The sequence below is a fragment of the Corvus cornix genome, chromosome Z, assembly GCF_000738735.6.
Source record: "Corvus cornix cornix isolate S_Up_H32 chromosome Z, ASM73873v5, whole genome shotgun sequence".
Taxonomy (NCBI): Eukaryota; Metazoa; Chordata; class Aves; order Passeriformes; family Corvidae; genus Corvus; species Corvus cornix.
In genome coordinates this window covers 12,730,164-12,752,751 of record NC_046357.1, presented here as the reverse complement: position 1 = coordinate 12,752,751, position 22,588 = coordinate 12,730,164, and the positions used below count along the sequence as shown (strand labels likewise).

General features: G+C 43.5%; 1 protein-coding gene and 1 long non-coding RNA gene across 3 annotated transcripts; one reads left to right on the top strand and one right to left on the bottom strand.

The window, feature by feature from the left end:
- Window positions 1-1,926: 1,926 nt before the first annotated feature.
- Window positions 1,927-5,367, bottom strand: LOC109144092. The gene is made up of 2 exons (XR_002044601.2): window positions 3,364-5,367; window positions 1,927-3,127 (listed from the first exon to the last, which is right to left on the bottom strand). It is a non-coding gene; the product is annotated as an uncharacterized LOC109144092 (long non-coding RNA).
- A 1,685-nt stretch (window positions 5,368-7,052) lies between these two features.
- On the top strand, window positions 7,053-21,860 carry IL7R (interleukin 7 receptor). 2 transcript variants are annotated; one of them, XM_019283493.3, is made up of 8 exons: window positions 7,053-7,222; window positions 11,863-12,001; window positions 13,310-13,464; window positions 15,057-15,211; window positions 16,890-17,067; window positions 17,920-18,010; window positions 19,869-19,944; window positions 21,401-21,860. In XM_019283493.3, exons 1-8 carry the CDS (start codon window positions 7,132-7,134, stop codon window positions 21,803-21,805), a joined length of 1,290 nt encoding a protein of 429 aa, XP_019139038.2. In that variant the 5' UTR covers window positions 7,053-7,131; the 3' UTR covers window positions 21,806-21,860. The 2 variants fall into 2 exon arrangements, with proteins under 2 accessions (XP_019139038.2, XP_010393460.2); XM_010395158.4 differs by having other exon boundaries at window positions 7,056-7,222; window positions 21,302-21,860.
- Window positions 21,861-22,588: the final 728 nt, after the last annotated feature.

The window sequence follows — 22,588 nt, the reverse complement described above, 5'->3', positions numbered from 1 at the left end:
CGTAGCTGGGCTGAGAGCCAGACTAAAGAATGCATCTGTGTTATCCTGGACAGCCTTGAAATCTGATGGAGTTTGTGCATTTCCAAATGTGAAACCATCTCTGTGTGGCTTTTGAATGCTCTCTGTTATGACAAAATGACAGCACATCCTTGTGCCAACTCTGCCAGATGGGGTCCTGTCACAGACCTCTGAAATCAATGCCTTATCAGCATATTTCTTTTTCTTCTCGTTAACCTGGCATTTGAATGGGGAGGAAATGTGTAACTATTTTTTCCTGTTATGGAGATTTCCCTACCCCCATATTCATAATTTAAAAGGAGGATAATCTTTTAGGTAGATCACATATCTTTTCCTGTGGCTTACAGACATCAATTTAATGATATCTCAAACATTACTTCTATATAATTGGTACAACATAAATGTAATTAATTTTGAACATCTAAACATTTCAGTGCATAAAACTTGGGCCAAACCAAATCACATGAATTATATACCTCTTTGTTACCTTTGACAATATTTCTTTACAATCAGTTGTGATTTCATTTTCTTGTCTGATCTTCTCAGGTCCTCTACTTTTAAGTTGGTTTTATACCAGGGAAGAGATTTTTTAAACACATTCAAGTGTAAAAGCATTTAAATTATTAGTCTCCCTTGTGATCTTTTGTTGTCTAATGTTTATCTAATGCTCATCTGCTTAAGGTAAATGTTTTATTAAAAAAACAGTCTTAAAAATATTTTAGTGACTCTAACCTTACCAACAAAGCTATATTCAACCATGGTATATTTAACCAGTAAATTCAGTTACCCCTGTGGTTAACAGTGAGCATAGCTGTAGCTGCCTCTTCAGTGCTGCTTGCTGAGCAACTGGAAGACTGGGATGTGCTAAGATGAGCAAGGAGAAGCAAAGGGAACATATGCAGATATTCAAGGTTGCCTTCGGAAGCATGATCCACCCAAGTTGCTATCCAAGTCCTCTTCACATTCACCTAAACCGCACAAAACTTGGTTTAGAAAGCCATCACCCCCCTCAGCCCATCCCTGGAGGATTTACCTCTCCATGAGTTCTCTCTGGGAGCAGGGATGAGGACCTGGACACGGTGGGGTTGGCATCTGAGAGCTGCAGCACAAAACCCATGGAAATGGTGTAAGAGGACAAATGCTAAGAGGGTCAGCCTCTCATCAGGGCACTCAGCACAGCAGCCATCGTCCTTCCCATCCCACCTGTCCCCAGCTCCCTTGGAGGCCGTGGGCACCCTGGCTTTGCCACAACACCTGCTCTTGACACCAGTTGTTTTCCCTGGAGTTTCAGTTCCCACTGTTGTTCACCTCCACAACTGCAGGAGCTACTGATGGCAGTACTCACATGCTGGACTGTGCCAGGCAGAGTGGATCCTGTGCCCGCCCAGGTGGCAAAGGGGAGCCGCAAGGAAGTGCTGCCACTCCTGGTGTGTGCACACCGTCCCTGCCTCCCTCCCTCTTATCTGGGGGTGGGGAAGCCCCACATCCAGAGCACAATAAACATAAATATTAAAAACACTATTTCAGGTTCCTCTTGCTCTTTCACAAATGCCACCAGGCTCAGCTTCCTCAAGATGATTTCTGTCCATCTGTTCTGTTTTACAGGGGCGTGCCATCATGTTGCCTCTCTTTGCTCCTTCTCATTTTCTTCTTTGCTGAGGTCTACGCCTGTTTTTAATCTGAAGCTTATAAAAGAGTTCTGCTCTGAGTCATGAACTAGTCATATATTGGAATTGTGTCTCCTACATTCCCTTGGCATTTATTTCTGGAATGGGGTCTGCATGCAGGAAGGCTATGGTGAGGTATTAAGTATCCAAAAGCAACCACAGCTGGTGTGGACAGATCCTTAAAGAAAGAATTCAGATGAAACCAAATCAGTTTTTTGTAATTCACATTTTGAAACTCAAGGCAATTCTAAAACCAAATTCATTAAAAAGAATGAAAATACAAACCTTTAAATTAAAAGCTGCAGGGGTCAGAATGAAGCATTTTACAGAATTAAAGTACATTCACAAACTGTCTCATTGTCACCAAAATGACAAGGTTTTGGCCCAACACTGTCTGAAAAATGAGCAAGTACAGGTGCTCTCATATGGCAGATGCTCTCCTACCAGATCTCAAAAGTGAGTAATACAGCTCACAGATACTCTTTTAGACCTAAAACAAGCAATGGAGAAACAGTTTAAGCTTTCATGTCTTTATGCTTGAACTCTGGTTGTTGTAGAGGATAGCTGAAAATAATATCCTCAGCTCCCTGAAGACTTAGAAACAAGCAAGTAAATAAAAGAAGCACAGAAGTGTTAATATGACTGTTCTTGTTTCTGCTATTGCTGTATCTGTTACGTAAGGAGAGGAGAAAAAAAAGTTCGCCTTTTTCAGCCTATCCTGTTGTTTTTTAGTCTGATCTCAGAATATATGAATGCCTCACCAAAGTGCATCTCAGTTCCTCCTGCTTTACACTTCAACCAGCAGTGGTTTTCCAGTTTATCTGTATTTTCCTCTCAGTATAACAGTCCTCTTTTTTATATGGTGCCAATTTGTGAGTCCTGGGGAAGGAAGTTCAAAGCAATTTCAAGTGGCAAAACCTCAAAGACAGTTCAAAAAAACTTTCAAAATTTTCTTCTCTTTGTCACACAGGGCTCCATTCTTCAGGACCATGAGGTGACAAACTGTGTGTCTTCCACTCTGCATTGCTCTCACATTCTGCAGACTGAAGTAATTTGGTGATAAGTGGAACACAATGTCTTGCAGAGTAAATCCATTTAATCTCAAGGGTTTTGTTCTTCACCCAAGGCTTCAAAGTATGCTCATGACTGTGTTGCCTTAATCAAGACTGGCTCCCACATGCCCCTGCTCTTGGGCCAGCAAAACACTTCCAGAGCAGCCTGAGGCTAACCCACAGACCTTCAGTGGAGGAGCTGTTGGGAGATACCTCTGCCAGGGAGAAGATACATGGAACAAGGTTTATGAAGCAGGTAAGGGCAAGAAATGTCAGGAAGCAACAAAAAAAAAAAAAGAAAATTCTGGACCCTTTTTTTTTTTTTTTTAATGTAGAAGTCCTCCTCTTCACATCTGAGGCTGGATGGAAGATTTCTGGTTCCTGGCATATCTGGTTAAAAAAATAAAAGTCTAAGTGTGAAGTCTCTTTGAGCATTTACATAATACAATTTCTAATGAAACTCTATGATATAATGAGATGATTTATTAACAGCCCAGGGAACAGAGGAACCCCCATGCCTTAGAGACGGTCAAGAAGCCCAACTATGACCAACATTTGAAAAACTGCCCCCTCCCCCTGCCCCCCCCAGTCCCATGTTGGACCATGGGTACCCATGGGTATCTGACCAGGATACACCAGCTGGGCTCCTCAAACACAAGGATGTCTGTATCCTCATCCATCAGTGTACACGTCCTGTCTCCAGTGCTGCAGGCTGGGATGTGTCTGGAGGATCCACTCCACTCATCTCTCACAGAGGCTCTGGGAGTTCCCTGAACTGGAGCCTTTGAAAAGTGTTGTTAATAGAAGGAAGGGATTTACTCACGTCATCTTTCTGAACAGATACTGATAGCAGATTTAAATTTAGCATGTGTGCAGAAGCCTTCTGCAATTTTTGAAGTCAAAGCAGAATCAAAAAATACTTTCGTGTCCTCAGGAGAAAAAGAAACGTGAGTGAAGAAACAGTGTAAGAGGCAAAGATAGATGCTAACTTGTGGATGACTTGCCTGGTTAGTCAATAGCTGCAACAAAAGTGATAATCCAAGAAAGCACTGGAGGATATGTAGGCCTCAGCAGAAAGTGCTGAGGGGCTGATACGCTGTATGGACAGCACACACTTACGCACCACAGGCCACTGAAAGCACTTCTTTTCACAGTCATTGAGGTTGTAACTGGGACTTTGTTAATGACTAAAAATGTAAGACAGTGTAGGATGATGCAGAAGCCCCAAAACAGAGTGCTGGGACCCAAAGATAGCTGCCATACCAGTGAAGCACAGTGAAGTACATTTTTGCTGGACCTTTAAAGGTTACCTGTTTAAACTGGAGGGGTTTTTCGTTGTGGGTTGGTTTTGTTATTGGTTTGTTGGGGGTTTTTCATGGAATCTTCAACGAGGAGGCAGAAACAGTATAAATTTAATGCAAAGTAATCCTATCTCTTTTAGCCTCTCCTGGGTAGTAACCCTTCAGCTGTCCTATGATTTAGACTCATAGATTTCATTTCGTATGCCCCAGACATTAGAGGAAGGCAACAACGTGAGACAAATAGACTCAAATATCTCCTAGAAATCAAACAGCTTCTGAAGCAGAGGTGCAGAAGTAAAACAAAATGTACTTTTGCTTCAGGGTTTTCTCAATACTAGTTTTTTTTCTTTTCATTGTGGTCCCTCATTTCCCCACCCAGACAAAATGCAGTCATGACAACATGGAAATCCCCTGAGCAGCACGTCTCTGATAATAAGATTATTCATGTTCAACAAAAATATTATGTCTGAAAAGACAGACTTTTTCTTTTGGTTTGCTCCAACTGAAACAGGAAAAAAGAAAAAAGAAGAAGATCAAAGTGATAGCCCACTCAATTATAAACAAGACAAATTTAAAGTGAGAAGGTGTCATTTCTGGGTAGTGACCAATTTGCACAGGAGAGCCCTTCTTTAATGACATTTCTGGCTGAAAATGAGGTAGAAATTACCTTGAGGGTTTTTAGAATAATATGAGAGGCAAGATTATTAAGGAAAATATTGACATTCTCAAATAGTCCTTTCTAAAGCAAGCAAGGGGTAGGCCTTAGGGATGAGAAATCACCAGGACTCAATTTCACTAATTAAAATTTGCCTGCTATGTACTTTGGTCAAGCACAGAAAGCTTGTCATGAGAGATGAGGACAAATAACTGCTAACATCCCCCCAAGCTGCCTCAGAAAGAGGGAGTTTCTTGAAGGGATACTGTGTGAATTTGGCAGTGACACAAACAGTCCTGTAAAAGAAGTCAAGCTCTTAAGTGAGGGTCAGTCAGCCCATTGTGGTGCCACCTCCAGTGGCTCCAAGGCCCCTGCACCGAGTCCAGCTCCTGCTTTGCCTGGGTGGCCAGGCAGGTCCCTCTCCTATTGGTGGGTGGAAGGTATCATAGAGGTCTGCTCAGCAAATATCTATCCTGCCTCACCCTGGGCTCTCTCTGAACTCAGTGGAGAGAAATAAATGCCTTTAGGGGTTTGTATTCATCTTTTTAATGTCTGTGTTAGGACGAGATGAATCGTGCTCCTCCCTGGCCAGACAGAAGCGAAGCGTGGAGAGTCCTGACACAGCAATACACTCTGTAAATGCCTACACACTGGCCAAAGAGCCCAGACCCACCCTTCTGTACCTGCTGAGGCTTAGTGCACCTGCAGGGAATGCTTTGGTGGGCGTCCCAGGGGAGGTTCCACAAGGGGTCCTTGATACAGATTTTGGAGATGTCCATCTTCCAGTCAGCCTTGCTGAACTCTTGTGGAAAGGGGACCATTTCTTCCTAAAAAAACTGGGCAGGGGAGCCCAGAAACAGTGCTTGACTACCCACTGCCCCTTGCCTAGGGCAGCAAGAGACACTGCAGGACAGTCGCTGATGTCCTGGAATGAAGGACGCTTTTCTAGCTGTGAGACCTGAGCTTTCTTCACTTTGGTGAGCACTTTGAATTATTTCCTTGCAAACAAAAAAGCTGATGCAGCTTCCATATTGAGCCTCATTATTATAGTGTCATCATTTTTTCTGTTTGCTCGGGCCCTGTTACCAATTTTGCCCTCAGTTTCCTTTACACCTCCAACCTGAAGCTTTTTTTGGTGCAGCCAGGGCTGTGCCAGAGCTTGCTCTTCTGTTTCAGGCCCTCAGCTCACCTGTAGTTAGCCACATCTGTCAGCCCTGTGCACGGCCCTGCTTTACGCTCCAGTGTGCGTCGGTGTATTCAGCCACAGAAAGTGTGCAAAGGAAATATTTAACACCTCTTTATCTTTTGTTTTCCACCTTTGCTTTGTCCAAAGCCTGAAAAAATGCGAGATGTGCCACTTTGCTCTCAGGAGCCAGGTTTTGCAGGATTAGTCTTTTAAATCACAGGTTTTTCTGGGTCAGCATTGCCTGTGCAGGACTTCATAGAGTCACAGAAGGGTTTGAGGATCAGCTTGTCCCAACCCCCCTGCTATGGGCAGGGACACCTTCCACTAGGCCATGTTACTCAGAACTCCATTCAGCCTGGCCTTGAACACTTCCAGTGATGGGGCAGGCACAGTTTCTCTGGGCAACCTGTACCGGAGCTTCACCACCCTCACAGGGAAGAATTTCTTCTGTATATCCAATCTAAATCCACCCTCTTTTAATTTAAAAGCATTGCCTCTTGTCCTGTCACTACAGGCCTTGGTAAATAATTTCTCTCCATCTTTCTTAAAAGCATCCTTTACATACTGAAAGACCATGATAAAGTGTCCCCAGAGCTTTCTCTTCTCTGGGATAACAACCCCAACTCTCTCAGCCTCTCTGTGCAGGAGATGTGTTCCAGCCCACTCCTCATCTTACTGGCTTCCTCTGGACTTGATTCAACATGTCTGTGTCCTTCTAATGTTGGGGCTGAATGGAGGGAGGGTCTCACAAGAATAAAGAAAACTGCTGGCAGTGCTGCTTTTGATGCTGGTAGTTAAAGAATAAGCAAAAGCAATCATACTTAATAGTTCATACCTGGAAGATTTTTCTCCCTTGGACCTGTGCGCCTCTCCTGGGAGCCAAGGGGATGCCAGGACTAAGCCATGCTCTTAGGGAAACCAGCAGCACAAATCACATGAGCCGAGTCAGGAGCACAGCCCATGAAACGTGCTCCCTTTCCCAATGGGCTTTACCAGGTTTGCCCAAACGAGCTGGCGGGGCTGATCAGAACGTGCTCAGTGCTGAAGCGGGAAGCTGTTTCACAGTAAAAGCTCAGCAATTATCTTTACCTTGGCTTCCTGCCCGCTACCACCAGCCTGCTGTGCGTAGGCATGTTTACATTTCCCCTCGCTGAGGTCCCGCTGGCAGGCTGCGGGGCTGCTCGGGGCCAGCTATAAAGGAGCGGCGCGGGTTTCGCACACACCCCCACTGCACACATGCAGCGTGCTCAGGATGACACAGCCCAGTACAGTACTGAGCATTTTCGCCATGTTCCTCCACACCACTTTTGGGGAAAGTGGTTGCACCTCAGCAGACGGTGATGGTGAGTCATTTCGTCTTCATCTTTCCGCTCACATATCATCTTGAAAATCCTCAGTTAGGAGCTCCAAAATGCAACTGTCTGGTTAAATACATTAGTGTTTTAACTTCCAGTCTCTCTTTAGTGCCAGTGCCTGAGGTGGAGCTGGGGGATACCTATTTAATTTAATCCCCTAATCTGCTGTCCTTGTAACATTCAAATCCATATGAAATAAGGGAGACCACAGCTATATGCACAGGGCATGCAGGGCCAGACCTATTAGACCTTGTTGTAGCTAATGTTCCTGTGGGGAGTTATGCCTGGGTACAGGGATAACTTCACCCTTCTGCAGCCAGTGGTCGCTCTGAGCTGCCATTAGAGAGGAGTGATGTGCCGAGTCTCCTCCAAGTAAAATGTTTTGATGTAACTCAAACTTGTTCCAAACTGTTCCACATCAAAAGCCAAATTTTTATGTTTTCTTTAAGCAGTTTCATCAGCTGTATCTGGGATATAGTCCCAGTCTCCCTTGTAGAATGGCTGATGCAACAACTCAGCCATGGGGTTCTCACAGCTCATCACTAACAGCATTCATCCCCTACTCAGCAAATAATAATAAATTAATAACAGTTTAAATTTAGCCTTTCTGTAGGTTTTATGATCTCATTCAGAGAAGTGAAAATTATTTAGCAGCATCAAGATCAAATATAAAAACATAATAAGCAGAAATAAAACCACTGTTTCAGGCTGCCATTCCTTTTCTCAAGAGGGAGATGAAAAATTTGATTTAGAGATTCAGTCCCAAATCTGTTAAATTCTTATTTGTCTGATACTAAACAAACAGCAATGACAAGAGTGTGCACTATGCCTGAAGGACATGGGCTATCACTCAGACACTGGTAGTTTAGAGCTCCATTGTTTGGGAGCAAAAGAGTTTTCAGTTTTTAGCAGAATGGTTGTGTTCTTATGCTATGTCTCAGGGAATCTCAGTTTTCCCTGTGTTTATTTTAATACATGTATCTAGACAGTTGTACATACCTATGTGTGTACATAGGATATGCATGATAAGTTTTTTAATTCAGAGAAAACAGGGACTGGCTCAGAACTGCATCTAACCACCCTGTGGGTTTTATTTGTCATTTATTCATACAACTGGCAGCTGCTTAGAGCCAGCTTTGGAAAGCACCTATGGTGATGAATGTTCAGTGTCACTGAAATCTTCAGGGCTTCCCAAAACCAGATATGATCAGACCTTTGCTTGCTTTCTCACTAACGTGAGTAAATCATAATTTCCTTAGACAAACAGATTAAAAAAAGTCCCCACTGAGCAATTAGAAGCTTTTATGATTTCTTCATCAATCTCCTGGGTTTGGCCAACAAACTAAGTAACTCGGGGTAAAATCACCCATGACGGATGTTTGACTTTCACTGTTTGCCACTCTGACTCACTCTGCCTCCTGACAAAGTGTCCCTAGCCAACTCAGGCATGAAGTTGCCCTTACGGGCACTCATATGGGCGGACGAGGGAAGAGCTAATTGCAGCACTTGCCTCCATCTCCTCTTCTCTTCTGAGCATCAGACTGCCTCCCAGCTGCTGTCCCCCAGCCAGGCAGAAGAGGTGGAGACCCCCAAAAGGCCTCAGAGAGCTACAGACAGAGCTAAGGAGGGGCAGGCAGGGAGGGTGCAGGCAGGCACAAGAGGCTGTGGGGTCTCATGGGCAGGACACCTTCAGTGGTCCTCCTACCCACACTTGTACGGTTTGTTCAGCCCACATCTAAACTAAAACAGGTTCTGCCTGAAACACATCAGTGCTAAAGGTCTCACATTACTCTGTCCATGGAGACTGTCAGTGCTTAGTTGTGCCCTCAGTGTCACATGTTGTCGTCAGTCCTGGTGGCTTTAGAGCATAAAGCTGAAGCACGTCCTTAGCCTCTGGTAACACTCTTCATAAAGGTTCCTGAGATTCCTGCTGTGGTTTGAACCATCCTGCTGGATGCTGCCCAAACCCAACAGAGAATAATTTCTGTGAAGGATCTGCCACGGCTGTAGCTATGAAAGCAGTTTTTATCCCACTTTAGAATCACTCCTTCCCAAGCCCTGCCTTGATTCCACCAGAGCCAGGTTCATGACTCTGCCTGGTCTAGGCTTCTCAAGGCAAATATTACAATGGCCTTGTAAATTTTTAACTGAGTGAAGAGTTCTTAGCAGTGTGAGTCATGTCAGACTCACAAAAACCATTTATATAGCAAACACATTTGTGCGTGGTGGTTCTGAGGTTTAGGGCAGAAGTGAGGCTGAGACTATGTGCATACTTATGTCAGACAAAAATTAGTCAGCCCATGGAAAAACCACAGAAAAAATAGCATTTCAAGTTGCTTGCTTAACACTGTTCCTGAGGTTTAATTATCATATATTCTATGGTTATTATGTTATTTCTATGAATAAGGAACCATATAATCACAATGTGAATGTTCTAAGAGGTAAAGTCAGCTTTCCTTCCAGTGTGGCACCAGAGCTGCGCTGTATTGGTTAAACCTTGAATGGCTGTTTGAACTGCAAGACTAAACTTTTTCTTTCTTTTTATTTTGCAACTAGACTGATAGAAAATTAATTATAATCTGTGTAACTTTTCAGCAAATCAGTAGTGAATAATTGCATTTTTTTTTATATAAGCCATTTATTAATAGGATGATTGTCAGGTTTTTGTGTTGATGAAAAATCCAGTATATGTAATTTGCATATATGGAGATCACCAAGCAGTCTTATACAAAGGAAGATTAGTCATCCTAATCTTTAAGTTTTAGTATTGCCTTGAGCATAAAGCAAGTCCCTGGTAGTTGCAAGTAAAATGTTAAGAGAGGCTTAGAACATGACATATCTGTGCATGTCAGCTTTGGGTGTATATATCTATACAAAATATGGTACATTGGTTTTTTCTATTTTAAACAGATTCATTTCAGCTTACTTGGTATCCCTCAAATTTTGAAAACACTTACATTTTTATGTACGCACTTTTACCCACAAATATGCAACGCTATGTGGTATGTATTTCTGTACAAGTATGTCTGCCCTTATGGCACACGGCTGCACTGGACAAGACTGTCACCTCTGTGAAACTGCTGCAGGGCTTGTACGAGAGTTGGGCTGACCTCTGTGTCTCTGTCTTGAATGTGATGGTTAAATGCAGCAGATTTGTACAGGATCTGTTGTGTCTGTGTCTGTGCTGCACAGGTTCTCCCCTCAAAGCAGCAATGCTGGTACAGGACACTGTATTTGTGGTCCTTCAGGGAGATCTGGGGTCCCTGAGTTATGCTGAAAAGACCAGTGATAATTTCTTAGCACCAGTTGTTCATGGTGACAAATGGCCACTGAGTCTTAGCTCATGGGGGAAGAGATCTGCCCGTGGATTAGCACAGCATCAGATGCTCCTATCCCATCACAGGTGCTGGTGGCAGCAGTCCCCTTCCTAGCCTCTGCCTGCACTTCTTTTGTGTTTTTCTCTGCATTTCTGACTGACTTCTGGACTTCTTCTCTTACTCAAAATCTGACTACAGATGAGAGAGTTGACCATTATTTTTTCTGGGAGGGATTTTCCATTGGAAATTTTTCAACAGGCATTTCTCCACTCCATTTGCGAGTCTGAGTCACTGATGCCCCACGGCAGATAGCAATAGGACAAGGAGGAACAGTTTTTAACTGTGAAAAGAGAGATTTAGATTAGATGTTAGGAAGAAATTCTGTACTTAGAGGGCAGTGAAGCTCTGGAACAAGCTGCCCCAAGAAGTTGCAGATGCCCCATCCCTGAAAGTGTTCAAGGGCAGTTTGAATGAGCCCCGAGTAAACTGATCCAGTGGCTGTCATTCCTGCCCAAGGTGGGTGAAAGTAAATCATCTCTAAGATCCCTTCCAACCCAAAGCTTTCTTTGATTCCATGATTACTTTTCTCAGTGCATCAGGTGCCCTACATGGCAAGGACCTGTCTGAGGAATGAGTAGCAGAGGACTGAGCAGGGGATCGAGGATAATTCCTTGACTCAGGAAAGAGGCTTATGTAACGTGACAGCTACCCTTAACCATTGGTGAAAGGAGTCAGAGGCATTCCTGCCCCTGAGATCCATTCAAGGAGTCATGACAATAACCGTTTCCCCATCCACTTGGCTATAGTGGGTGAGGTTTCATGACAGTTTCTGCCAGAGAGGATGCCTCTCAGAAGCATCAGTTTTTGCGTCGCTGGCCACATACCTGCCAAGTGTGGGATTTTAGAATTACGCCCTTAGTCAAATCATGATTGTGTTATTAGTCATTGAAGCAAATTTGCAAGAAGCCATGCATTCTGGCAGAAGGTCTTATATTTCCCTCCTCAGCCCAAATTCTTGACATTTCAGAAAGCTTTTCAGTACAACCAAAATGTGGCTTAGCTTCCTCATGGCACACATATACTCTTGCAAGTCGGGGAACTTCATCCTGGCATGCAGGGAGAGCAACCTTGAAAGGTGCAAACGGCTTTTAACTTCATTTTGGACAAAGTTTCTTTGCTTCTTACAAAACAGGTGGGTTGATCCTCTTTCTTTCAGGCAACCACATGAAGAAAAAGCATCCCATACAATGGAGCTGCCAATCAATACACTCACAGGTCTACTTCAGTAACATCTTGTGAATATCTCCTTAGGGACTCTCGGGGATGATGAGCCAGACAATTTTGACATTGATTGCTTCAGCCAGCTGGAAATTAAGGACTCCTTTAGCAGCCTGACCTGCAATTTCACCGAGCTGCCTCCTTACAACACTAACTATACCCTGTCTCTGTGGTAAGTGCTGTCAGTCTGTCCCTCAGTAAACACCTGGGAAGGGAAATGCTGAGCACTAGTGAGTCACGTTGCCACATGCAAGGAAACAGGGGCAACAAAGCTAGACAAAATCCTACTTCAGAGTGTCTTGCCAAGTTTGACTACTATATTCAGCAAAGGAGAAGAGTTCACTGAAGCAGAACATAGCCGCCTAATGAGAAAAAAAAGCTGGAAGGATTTTTAAAGAGGACTATAATGTCTCCAATAGTTCTGATCTTGCCTCTGTGGCTCCAGAACACCTGTAATATGGATGTAGCCCAGCATGAACAGAGAACTTTTTACTTTAAATTAAATAGTATTTTAAAAAAATATTTTTGAAGACAGAGATCCTGGCCACAGAAAATTCTTTAGCAGAAGGTTCATTTTCCACATCAGAGAAAATGCCTTTATCTAGGTTAAGACAAAAATTCAGGTATTGCCTTTGCACACACAGACATGCAAGAAATACACTAGAACAAGTACACAAACCCCCAACAGCTACCAAACACATCAGTCATCTTCACTTCCTATCAAGGCTGTGAAACTCTTTCCACCTTTTCTTTTCACTGTTGCACCAAGCTGAAAATCAAATTTTGTTTCTTGAGCATACTGACGCTTTTCTCTTTTTCTGTTTTTCCTGAAACTCAAAGTTATGTGGCAGCCAAAAAAAGAAGTGGATATTTTTTTAAAAAATCTTTATATACTAATCACTAATTATTTCCTTTTTTTCCTCATAGTTTAGTAGAATTTTTCTATTTTCATGGGACTTATTATAGGTTTTGACTGAAGTTTTATGGCAGTTCTCAAACATGAGAGCCACAGAAATGGAAAAAAAAGTTCTGAAACTGCCATGTGATTCCTTCATGGCCAGGCTGACTGTTGACCCTCATTTGCTACCACTTAAGTCAGTGAGGAATTTCTCTTATCTTCAAAGAGCGTCAAAACCTATTGCCCTGTACTTAAAAATAGCAGCAGTAAGGTAGTTTTTAAAGGTACAAATGTTTTAACACATATACCTCCAATTAAATAATTGCACTTTTTTCTCCATGACATGGAGAGCTCCATGATGCTTAATGTGATTCACATCTCTTTATTTTTGTGCTCAAAGACCAGAAGGAAAAACACTATCAGTCTCTCAAACTCCTTATTTGCATTGCATTATTTCTTATTTCACATGGAGTCCCACTTCAGAGAAAGTGAAATCAGCAAGCAGGATTCATCCTTTGTGGTAAGTAGTCAAGTTATAATAAGGCTGAGAAGAAATTAATGTTGTGTCACTTTGGCCAACAGTACCAAGGAAGACAACAATTACGCCTGCTCCAACATGAAGAAACAGGAAGATGCATTCTTCTTACAGTTCAATGATATACTCTCAAACAGAGATGTTTGCATGTACTCTGAGACAAAGAGAAGGGTCTGCAGGAGTCTGGTTGTAACTGACATTGGTGAGACACATAACATTTTGGATGTTTTTGAGTTATAGGGGTTACTGGGGAAAAAATAGCCCAGCAGAAAGCCTAAGTGCCAATTTGGATGACGTAGAGGCACCATAAAATAGTGTCTTAGCAGGATGTGTAGCCTGGACTGGGGTGTTACCAGGCTGTGGTGTTTCAAAGCCAAACATGATTAACCTCCATTCAAAATGCGTAGCTGAATTCTGGCTTATTGTGACACTCTGCCCAGACTGGGACATAGACTGAATCCATCCATGGCTGAAGCAGCTGTTCCTGTGTATGGATGAACTGTCAAGCAGGGACATTTTGTTCATCTCTGACTAGGGACAATGCAGTTTAGGGACTGGCCACCCCATGGACAGCATGAGCCCAGTAGCACTGGGAACACAAGGTTGCAAGATCTCACTTCACATCGTGGTGTATCCTGTAGTCTGAAGAAGGTGCATCCTGCACTGATGACTGTGAACAGGCCAGTCAAAGACACACCAGGGACCTGCCTGAGCCAGGGAATAGGAGACTCCAGGGGAAGAGGGCATCCACAGAACCTACTGTTCTTGGTAACCAGTCTCATTCAAAGGTGGCAGAAAAGCCTATGTAGGACAGATTCTTCTCTGTTCTTCTCTGGTGCCACATTGCTTTGTCTCATGTTGGCAGTAGGCACTGCAACATCCCTCTGTTGTGAAGCATTTCTGCCACAGTCCAGTAGTTTTGTAATAACCTTACACTACCTTTCAGTTTACAAGGGAACCTGAACCATCTCTGGCAGTCACTACTCTAAAAACTGTGGAAGGACTAAGTGTTTAGGGGTTGTAGAAGGAGTGAGAACAATTTATAGCTAAATGTGTTATCCAGAGAGGAGAGAGGCGTGGGCTGTCTGTTGTTGTGAGAGTTGATGTACTTACACACGGTGAATTCAGGAAACCTCAGTGTCACAGCCACAAGTCCCTGCAGGTCTCAAGCACATCCAGCTGAGGCTCAGCTTGGGGAGAGCCCTGACGGCTGCATTTCAGATTTGATGTACTTGCACGGATAGTCTTTGGCACAGTCTCCTGCAGACCAGGTCAGGTGTGGGCTCATAGCAATGGTCTAGAGCCACAGCCCCCTCTGCTCTATCTATCATTGTCAGACTTTGTCCCTTCCTCTGTCCCACTGCCCTGACAGCCAGCCTCAGTGGTACCTGAGCCCAGTTTGTTTCCCAGTGCCTTCTCCCAGATGGGTTTTGCCAGGGGACCTCCATCGCAGAGCACTAGCTAGAGGGACTGAATTTCAGGCTTTCTAGCTGCCATAGGGGTGGACGTGCTCAGGAACTGCTTTCCAAGACTAAATGCCTTATCCCTCACAGGCACCTCCCCTGCTGGTCAAACTTCTCTAGCATAACAAAACCAAGCCCCTCTCAGGATCAGGGTGTAAGGATGAGCTGAGATTCAGCATGAGGATTGCCCAGCTCAGGACAGCTCTTGCTCAAGATAGGTCACCCTGCAGGGCTGTAACTTGAAGTAGACTTTTTTTACATTTCAAAGCCTGTTTATTTTCTAGTACCATTATTCTGCTCCTGTTATATACTGGTTTGTTGTCATTTGCAGTTAAGCCCGAAGTTCCTTTCGCTATAAACATCACATATGAAAGGGAGGCAAATGAGTATCTTATTCGTTACTGTACACCACACTCAAGGAAGAAATACTTAAAGGACAAATTAGTACACCAAGTAGCCTATCGGCAGAAAGAAGGTACTTGGAAGGTAAGTGGTGATGTACTGGTGTGCTTGCACTAATTTCCAAAATTAAGCATTATGATAATTACCTGTACCATGCAAAAATGGTCACATCTGCACTTCTGCAGATCTCCATCTGAAAATTTGGAAAGGTGCAATAATTGGTATTTGGATATTTCATCAGTCAAAAGAGGTTTCCTTCATTTGAGTGGGAAGAGAAGACATAATGTGTTGAACCATTCTAAGTTTGCTCTTTGCTACGGTGATTTTGCTGGTTTTTTCTGTGCTCATCAGTCAGCAAAATGTGTGACCTCTTTACTTATTTAGCAAGTTTCCTCAAGTCTCCTTTTTCTCTCAGTCCTTCCAGGCTTCCAGTGCAGCCCTGCAGGCTATCTGAGGCTGCAGCTGCCTGTGACCTGGGTCTGATTTGGGCTGCCCGGCCACAGGGATCTCTGTGTCCTCTGTCACCAGGGCAGCCATGCAAAAGCTAGTCACGATGTTTGAAAGCCTGGACTACACCTGGGTTTTACAGAGGGAACACAGTGTTGTCCACAAAAATCAGATTATTTACCTGAAGTGCACCAACCCAGTAATTACACACTTGAAAGAGACATTGATTGTTCCAGCCTGGGTGCTCAGTGGTATTCCACAAATCAAGCACACCAGCTGCAGAAACTTTTTCCTATTTATACATTTTAGCAAATAAACTAATTAGTGTTTGTTGGCTACAAGGTACATAGTTCTCTTATTAATTAGTGTTCTATCAGTTAATGATTCTCTCATGCCTCATGCTAATTAGCCCGCAGGCTCAGTTTTGTCTTCTCTTGAGTTAGTGGCTCTTGTGATCTGGTGGGCCATGAGTCAGCAGTCGTGATCTGCTCCTGCCAGAATTACCTTCTACGCAGTCTGAGCTGATTCAGCACAGTCACTGAGTTGTTTTTATTTGTTTCTTCCTTATCTTGGGGGTTCTGCCAAATGTCCTCTATTATGGCCCATAAATTCTGCACACTTTGTGTCCATTACCAGTGCTACATCCTTCTTCCCAAGCTTTGTTAACCTCCCCCAGGTCTCAGATCATCAAAGCATGCCAAGACCCAAACCTTAACAAGGCAATTCTACCCACAAGTAATTTTTTTTCGAACAGCTGGACATCACTTGCTTATTAACTGCTCTCTATTTCACAGATTAAATTTCCCTCCTTGTTGAGTAGGCTTGAAAATATACAAAGATCAAACATCAAAGAACTCAAGGGTAAAAAAATGGACTCAGGCAGCCAAATACATTGAAATGGAGAGCACTGGAGCTGCACTGCAGGATTTCAGCTCCTTCCCTGTAACTGCCCTTTCAGACATTGTCTTTTTATGCTGCAGAAATGTATTTTTTCCACACCTCTCTTCTGAGCCTTTCCAGGGAAGTATATATTTCCTACTGCAGTGTCAGCTGCTGCAAAGCACAGTTAATACTTGCAGCTGTTCTCCAAAAAGCCTTTACCCGGCATTTGTCTCTCTTTTCAATACTATCTGGACTACGCCTCTGTTTAACTAGGCTGATGCCCTCATAAGCACCTGTGTCATAGCTAGAGAGATGGAGTAAAGAGCACAGCATTTCAGGGATGCACCTGATCTCACATATTTTGCTGAACTCGAGGATAATTCTCCACTGTCTGCTGGAAAAATAACTGGATTTTGTGTGTGTGTGTGTTTAGACAATAGAGTCACCATACCTTCAGATAAAATTGCTGGGGAGAAACCTTGAAAGTGAAGCATCGTATGAGGTGAAAGTACGTTCTCAGCCCGACGGAGATTATTTTAAGGGCACATGGAGTGAATGGAGCACTTCCAAGAGCTTCAAGACAAAAAGAGAGCATGACTCCATGGAGAGCTGTAAGTGCTGAAAACACTTTAGTCTACCTGGAGGAAAGCAGAGCTGGGGGCCTGGGCTCCCTGACCAGTGTCGGCAGCAGCAGGGATGAGAGACTGGGGAGGGAACAGCCCGCAGCCACAGCAGGGTCAGTCCTCACAGACACAGGCACTCCAAGGAGGTGACTCACAGAACAGCTGGATTGCACTGGTCTGGGGCTGGCTCTCCACGAAAATTTAAATCTCTCTGGAGGGCAATAAGGTCAGAGGAAATGCTGCTATGAGAGCATGAGGGCGTGGGTGCAGAGGGAGATGAAGGCTGACTCACTGCTTGCTGCTGGCTGGCTTACAAGGAGAAGGAAGAGCTTGCACCAGGCATTTTGGGTAAGGCACAAGGAGCTGTGAAACATAAACCATTTCAGTAGCCTGGGTTTGTGTGTGAATGTGGCACTTGAATCACAAATGCAACACAGGATAAAATCTCATCACTGCACATGAATAATATTTGTGGTGCTTGGGTCCCTTCAGTCCCCAGGGGCACCTCAGCATTACCTGTGTTAGAAGTCATCTCTGTACTGCTGTGAGGACACAGTGAGTGCTGGTTTCAACGCACTGGAGGTGACAGCACATTTCAAGCTGCTTTAATCCAGTCTGTGAACCCAGCTAAAAACTCAGCCACGTGCTGATGCTCTGGCAGCCTGTCTTTTACCTCCTTCACAGAGGCAGGAGAAATGAGCCATTGCACCAGCCCAGTGACAAGCAAGTGCAATGCTTGGTGTTAATTCCTAATTTATCGTCTGAAAAGACATCACAGTTGTGGTGGCTTAACAGTGAGACATTTACATGCATTGGCTCATGTTCTTTGTTTTCCTTTAGATAGCACTGTGGCCATGATTATATTCTCCATCCTGGGATTCATACTGTCTATTGTTATGATTGCACTGATCATAATTTTTTGGGAAAACAGGTAATCTCTTTGTATCAGAAAAGGTATTGGAACCCAATACTGTTCTGACAGTCTTATTGCTTTCCCTGTTATACTTGTGAACTATTCTCTCTCCATCTCTGGAGTTCTGTATCAAGCTGATGGTAAGCAAATGGGCAATACAAGAGACAGTGTTGGCAGGCAGAAGATGACCTGCCACTCGGAGCAGTTTTCAGTCTTGGGCTCAAAACATTGGGACCTTTGGCGAGCCAAAGTCACCACAAAATGCTTACAAACTCAGTGTCCCACTGGAGGCAAATTTGGCTCACAAACTTCAACCAAAATCCAGAAAAGAAAGGGACCTGTGGGTTTCGGTGAAGACCCAAGAAGTGTGGAAACAGCATTCCAGAGTGATGACCTCTTTCCCTTTCACAGGCTAAGTCAGAGGGGTGTTTGCTCTGCAGTACTTTCAGAAGCAGCAGGGCAGAGCCCTCTGCAACAGAGGCTTGATGGTGTCAGACACCAGCCTGGCCAAATCCAGCCAGTCATGAGGTGAGATCAGGCAGAAGTGGGACTAGGGATACATTCATTACCAAAGCAGTCATTGGTCTGCATTAGGGTTTTTTCATATATTTGCTACACAGCAGTAGATAGATAACTGTAGGTATGTTTTTAATGACATGGCTCACTAGAGCTGACAAGCTTAAGAAAATGAACAGATATGTAGATAATCTTATGAAACTAGGATCTGATGGGAAAAAATCCTAGTTTAACAATAGAAGATGTACCCCTTGTAAGACAGAAAGCCCAGAACTGTTCAATGACATTCAGAGCAGCCTGTCCATGACACCCAGATCAAGAGAGGTAGCTGTGTGTGAGCTGCTTTTTTGGGACAATGCTTGGGCTGTGCTAACTCCAGAGTTACACATGGGGATTACCTGGCAATGTTAAACATGGGGATTACCTGGCTAGTGCTAGTTGACCTCAGCCAACCCATGCCACAAACAATTTTAATAATGGAACATTTTAGACCACTGGAGTTATCTGCCCTGGTGCTACTTTGTTCACAAGTATAGAGATAACTTGAGATTTCTAGTTCTTGTGTTTTACTGTTGCTGGGAACCTGCAGTTCTCTAACTTTTCTACAAGTATTGCTATAGAAAACTGCAGCAAAAACAGCTCAGACTTTTTGATCCCAGATATTTCCATTTTAAAAAGAAGAGGGATTTATACATGTGTGTGTATATACAGCCAAACAGACACATAAATAAAATGAAATGCATATTCATATACATGTAGAATTATATTTCTATCAATGCAATGATTGAATATCAGTTGGACAATATTCTCTAGATGCATCACAGCTGAGGGTAGCAGGCAGCACAGCATGAGCACTTTGCTAATCAAGGCAGTAAAAATGAGACCTGTGGAAGGTTACAGGACAGATGTCTGAAGCCCAAATTCCTGGCCAAGGAATGGGACAATATGCCATTCTTTGAATTAATTTAACACACAGAAGCAAGTGTCAGAAAATTTCCACTTTAACCACAGCATCTTCTTGCGCTTGCAGAAACCAGTTTCATCATGCAGAACCCTGTTAACACAGCCAGATGAAAACAAACAAAAAGCTCTTTGCCAGCATAATTTGCTGCCTTTCCAGTACTTAGTGAAGTGTCTTCTTTTGACTGTAACAATTTGTGTACTCAAGAATGACTTTTTGGTGACCTTTACAACTCCTTTTCTCTCCTCTGTTTTATTCTGAGACTTCTCTGTCTTTATTCTGGGTAATCTCAGCTAGCCCTAAGGCTTTGTGAGAACTTGTACAAATGATGCAAAATGAACCTCTGATACCTCAACACAGCCCTCTTATGCTGCTTTTTGTCTATTGTTGCTGTTTCAGGATCAAGCCTGCTGTATGGCCAAACCTTCCTGACCACAAAAAAACCCTGGAGCAACTATGCAGGAAGCCAAAAAACGTATGTTCTTCCTCTGTTCTTTCCACCTGAGTATAGATTCTTGGGGACAAAACTAATGCTCATGAGAGGCACTATGTACATTTTCTGCATGAACTAGGACATGTTTCAGAAATTCTACATTTCACTGAAGAGAGCCCACATTTTCTCATGCAGATGTCAGCCAAGGGTATGGAAATAACACACAATTGAACTGGTGCCTGAGGTTTGACTTGTGCAAAGTAACTACAGAGGTCTTGTGAAGTTGACGTATGAAGAAAGGCTGAGGGAATTAAGGTTGTTTATAGAAGAAAAAGAAGCTCAGGATGGGGAATACTACCTACTATACTTCCAATACCTAAGGTGTGTGTAGAGAGCTGGGGGAGGTGCTCTCACCACAAGGCTGTATGGTGACAGGACCAGAGGCAACAAGCATGTGTCGCTTCAGGGCAAACTTCTTCTGGATATGAGGAAAGAATCTTCCTTGTAAAAATAATTTAAAATTGTGTAGCCTGCCCAAAGACAAAGTAGGCTCTCCTTTGGGAAAATGTTTAAGGCTTGTCTTGATGGAGCCCTGAATAGCCTAATCCAGGTCCTGCTTCTGGCAGAATGTTGGACTCCACAGCTCCTTTCCAACCAAGATGCTTTGGTGATTTGATGAAACTGTGATCATGGGTCTGGATGGGGAACTTTCGCTAGCATCCCTGGTGATGTCCGTGCACCCTGACCTGGCCAGCAGCATTGTTCATACATCATGCAGTATATGAACTGCTTTGCCAGTTAAAAGCCAGATGGACAAAGGCTAAAAACCATAAGATGTGGGCTTAACTTGTTGTCTTAAAACTATATACCTAGTTCATTTTTTTTCACAAAGAAAGTAATTAGTGCTGTTCACTCCAGGTACATTATTAGTATGTTCTTTATTTAATAGGAGACCTAACACAGCTCTCCCAGCCCCTGGGCTCCCCAGTTCAGGGATTCCTAATATGTTTCAGAAAGTCATTGCAAATTTTTACTTCCCTTGCTGCTAAATTAGGAAGGTAAAACTGAAAGAAACCACCTGGGTGGGCACACTCCTTCCTGTGAAATGGCAGGCATGGTGTCTCAGAAAAGTCCCTGAAACATTGTATAGAGCATAAAACACTCTCCAGGGGTACTGCCCAGAGGAGGACACAGGATAGATCCAAGTTAATAGGGAAAGGGATTTTCAGCCATATGATAGCTTATTCTGTGCTAACCTATTGTTCAGCCTGCTCAGGGTTACCTCTAGAGTTAAAGAAATAATAAACACCCTTCTAAAATCAAATAAATTATCAAAGAACCTTTTCTCTTAAGCTACTACCCACTTTTGATTAATTGTGCTATTCCCTTTGCCACACAGAATTTTGATATAAGCTTTAACCCAGACAGTTTTGGTTATGTTCATATCCATAAAGTGGATGGCCTTTGGGCAAAAGCTGAACTGGAAAATTTTCTTCAGCCATCAACTGCTCCAGAGACAAGCATTCAAGAAAAATTCAGGAGTGGATCAGACCTGAAGATGATCCCTGCAATGGCAGACAAAAACAACCTAAACCCACCCATGTCTTATGGAGGAGTCTGGCCAGCTGAAGCCCTGCACAGGCTCCTGGGCACCAACCAGTTTGCAGTCACCGAGGGCAGCTGCAGCTCCAGCACCTACGAGGTTTGCCTCAGCAACAGGGTGCCTCTGCACAATGATGGTTTCAACCTTTTCTCCACACCTTCCCTGGATCCTTCTGGCCAGACCCATCCAGAGCCCCTAAATGACGACACCATCTCCCAGATGCTGCCTAACAGTGACATGAGATCACCAAACAATGAGGAAGCCTATGTCACAATGTCCAACTTCTACAAAATTCAGTAAATCTCACAAGAATTACAGAATGTCTTTTTTTCTCCAATACAAGCAGGATGCTGAAGCCTTCTTGTTTTGTTTCCCTATATCCTGTGAGTTCCCATCTCCCTCACACACTCTGCTCACAGTGAAATGCTATACCTGCAAGGAAGTGGGTTCTCCTACATTCCAGTGAGAAGGAGCCTATCTTGGCACTCAGTATGCTGCTAGCAGTCTCACTGCAGCAGAAATTGAATTTTGATTTTGATCTTCAAATGTGATTAATCCAGAGCAGTGACAATGCAGTCCCAGCTGAGGATCACAGCATGTCTCAAAGAAGTTAATGAACTCTTTTGTTACCCTCTTGGTTACAGAATTAAGCTCTTATTAATGCCCTAGCAAGAAATATGGCAATAAATTCCACTTAAATAGAGCCCAATCTCTTCTAAACACTGGTGGGTCAAGACTAACTCCCCCCCAGTCAGTCTAAGTCCATGAGTTTGCAAAAAGACAGTAAATTAGAGTTGCTATTCAGCATTAGGTGCCTGGGGATTCACAAGCCTGAGCACCACAATGAGTGGCAGCTGAGTGCCCAGCAAAAACTTTACACTTTAGGGAGATATTTCCTGAGATAGATTTAAATTTCTGAGGGTTTTTTGTGAGACACAAATTAAAACAAAGCAAACCCTAAATGCCACTACTTTTTGCTATTGGTAGAGATCTGCACTTAAGCCAGTTAGAGGATCCACAGGTACTTCTGCTAATATTCAGTATTTCATGTACAAACTGTGTGAAGCAAAGTCCTTTCTCTTC

What these genes read in the sequence shown, in the direction of transcription:
- IL7R (XM_010395158.4), top strand. Translation starts at nt 7,132, where the DNA reads ATGACACAGCCCAGTACAGTACTGAGCATTTTCGCCATGTTCCTCCAC. An exon ending in CACCTCAGCAGACGGTGATG is followed by an intron (nt 7,223 to 11,862) that starts GTGAGTCATTTC and finishes ATATCTCCTTAG; the next exon opens with GGACTCTCGGGGATGATGAG. An exon ending in ATAATTTTTTGGGAAAACAG is followed by an intron (nt 18,011 to 19,868) that starts GTAATCTCTTTG and finishes TTGCTGTTTCAG; the next exon opens with GATCAAGCCTGCTGTATGGC.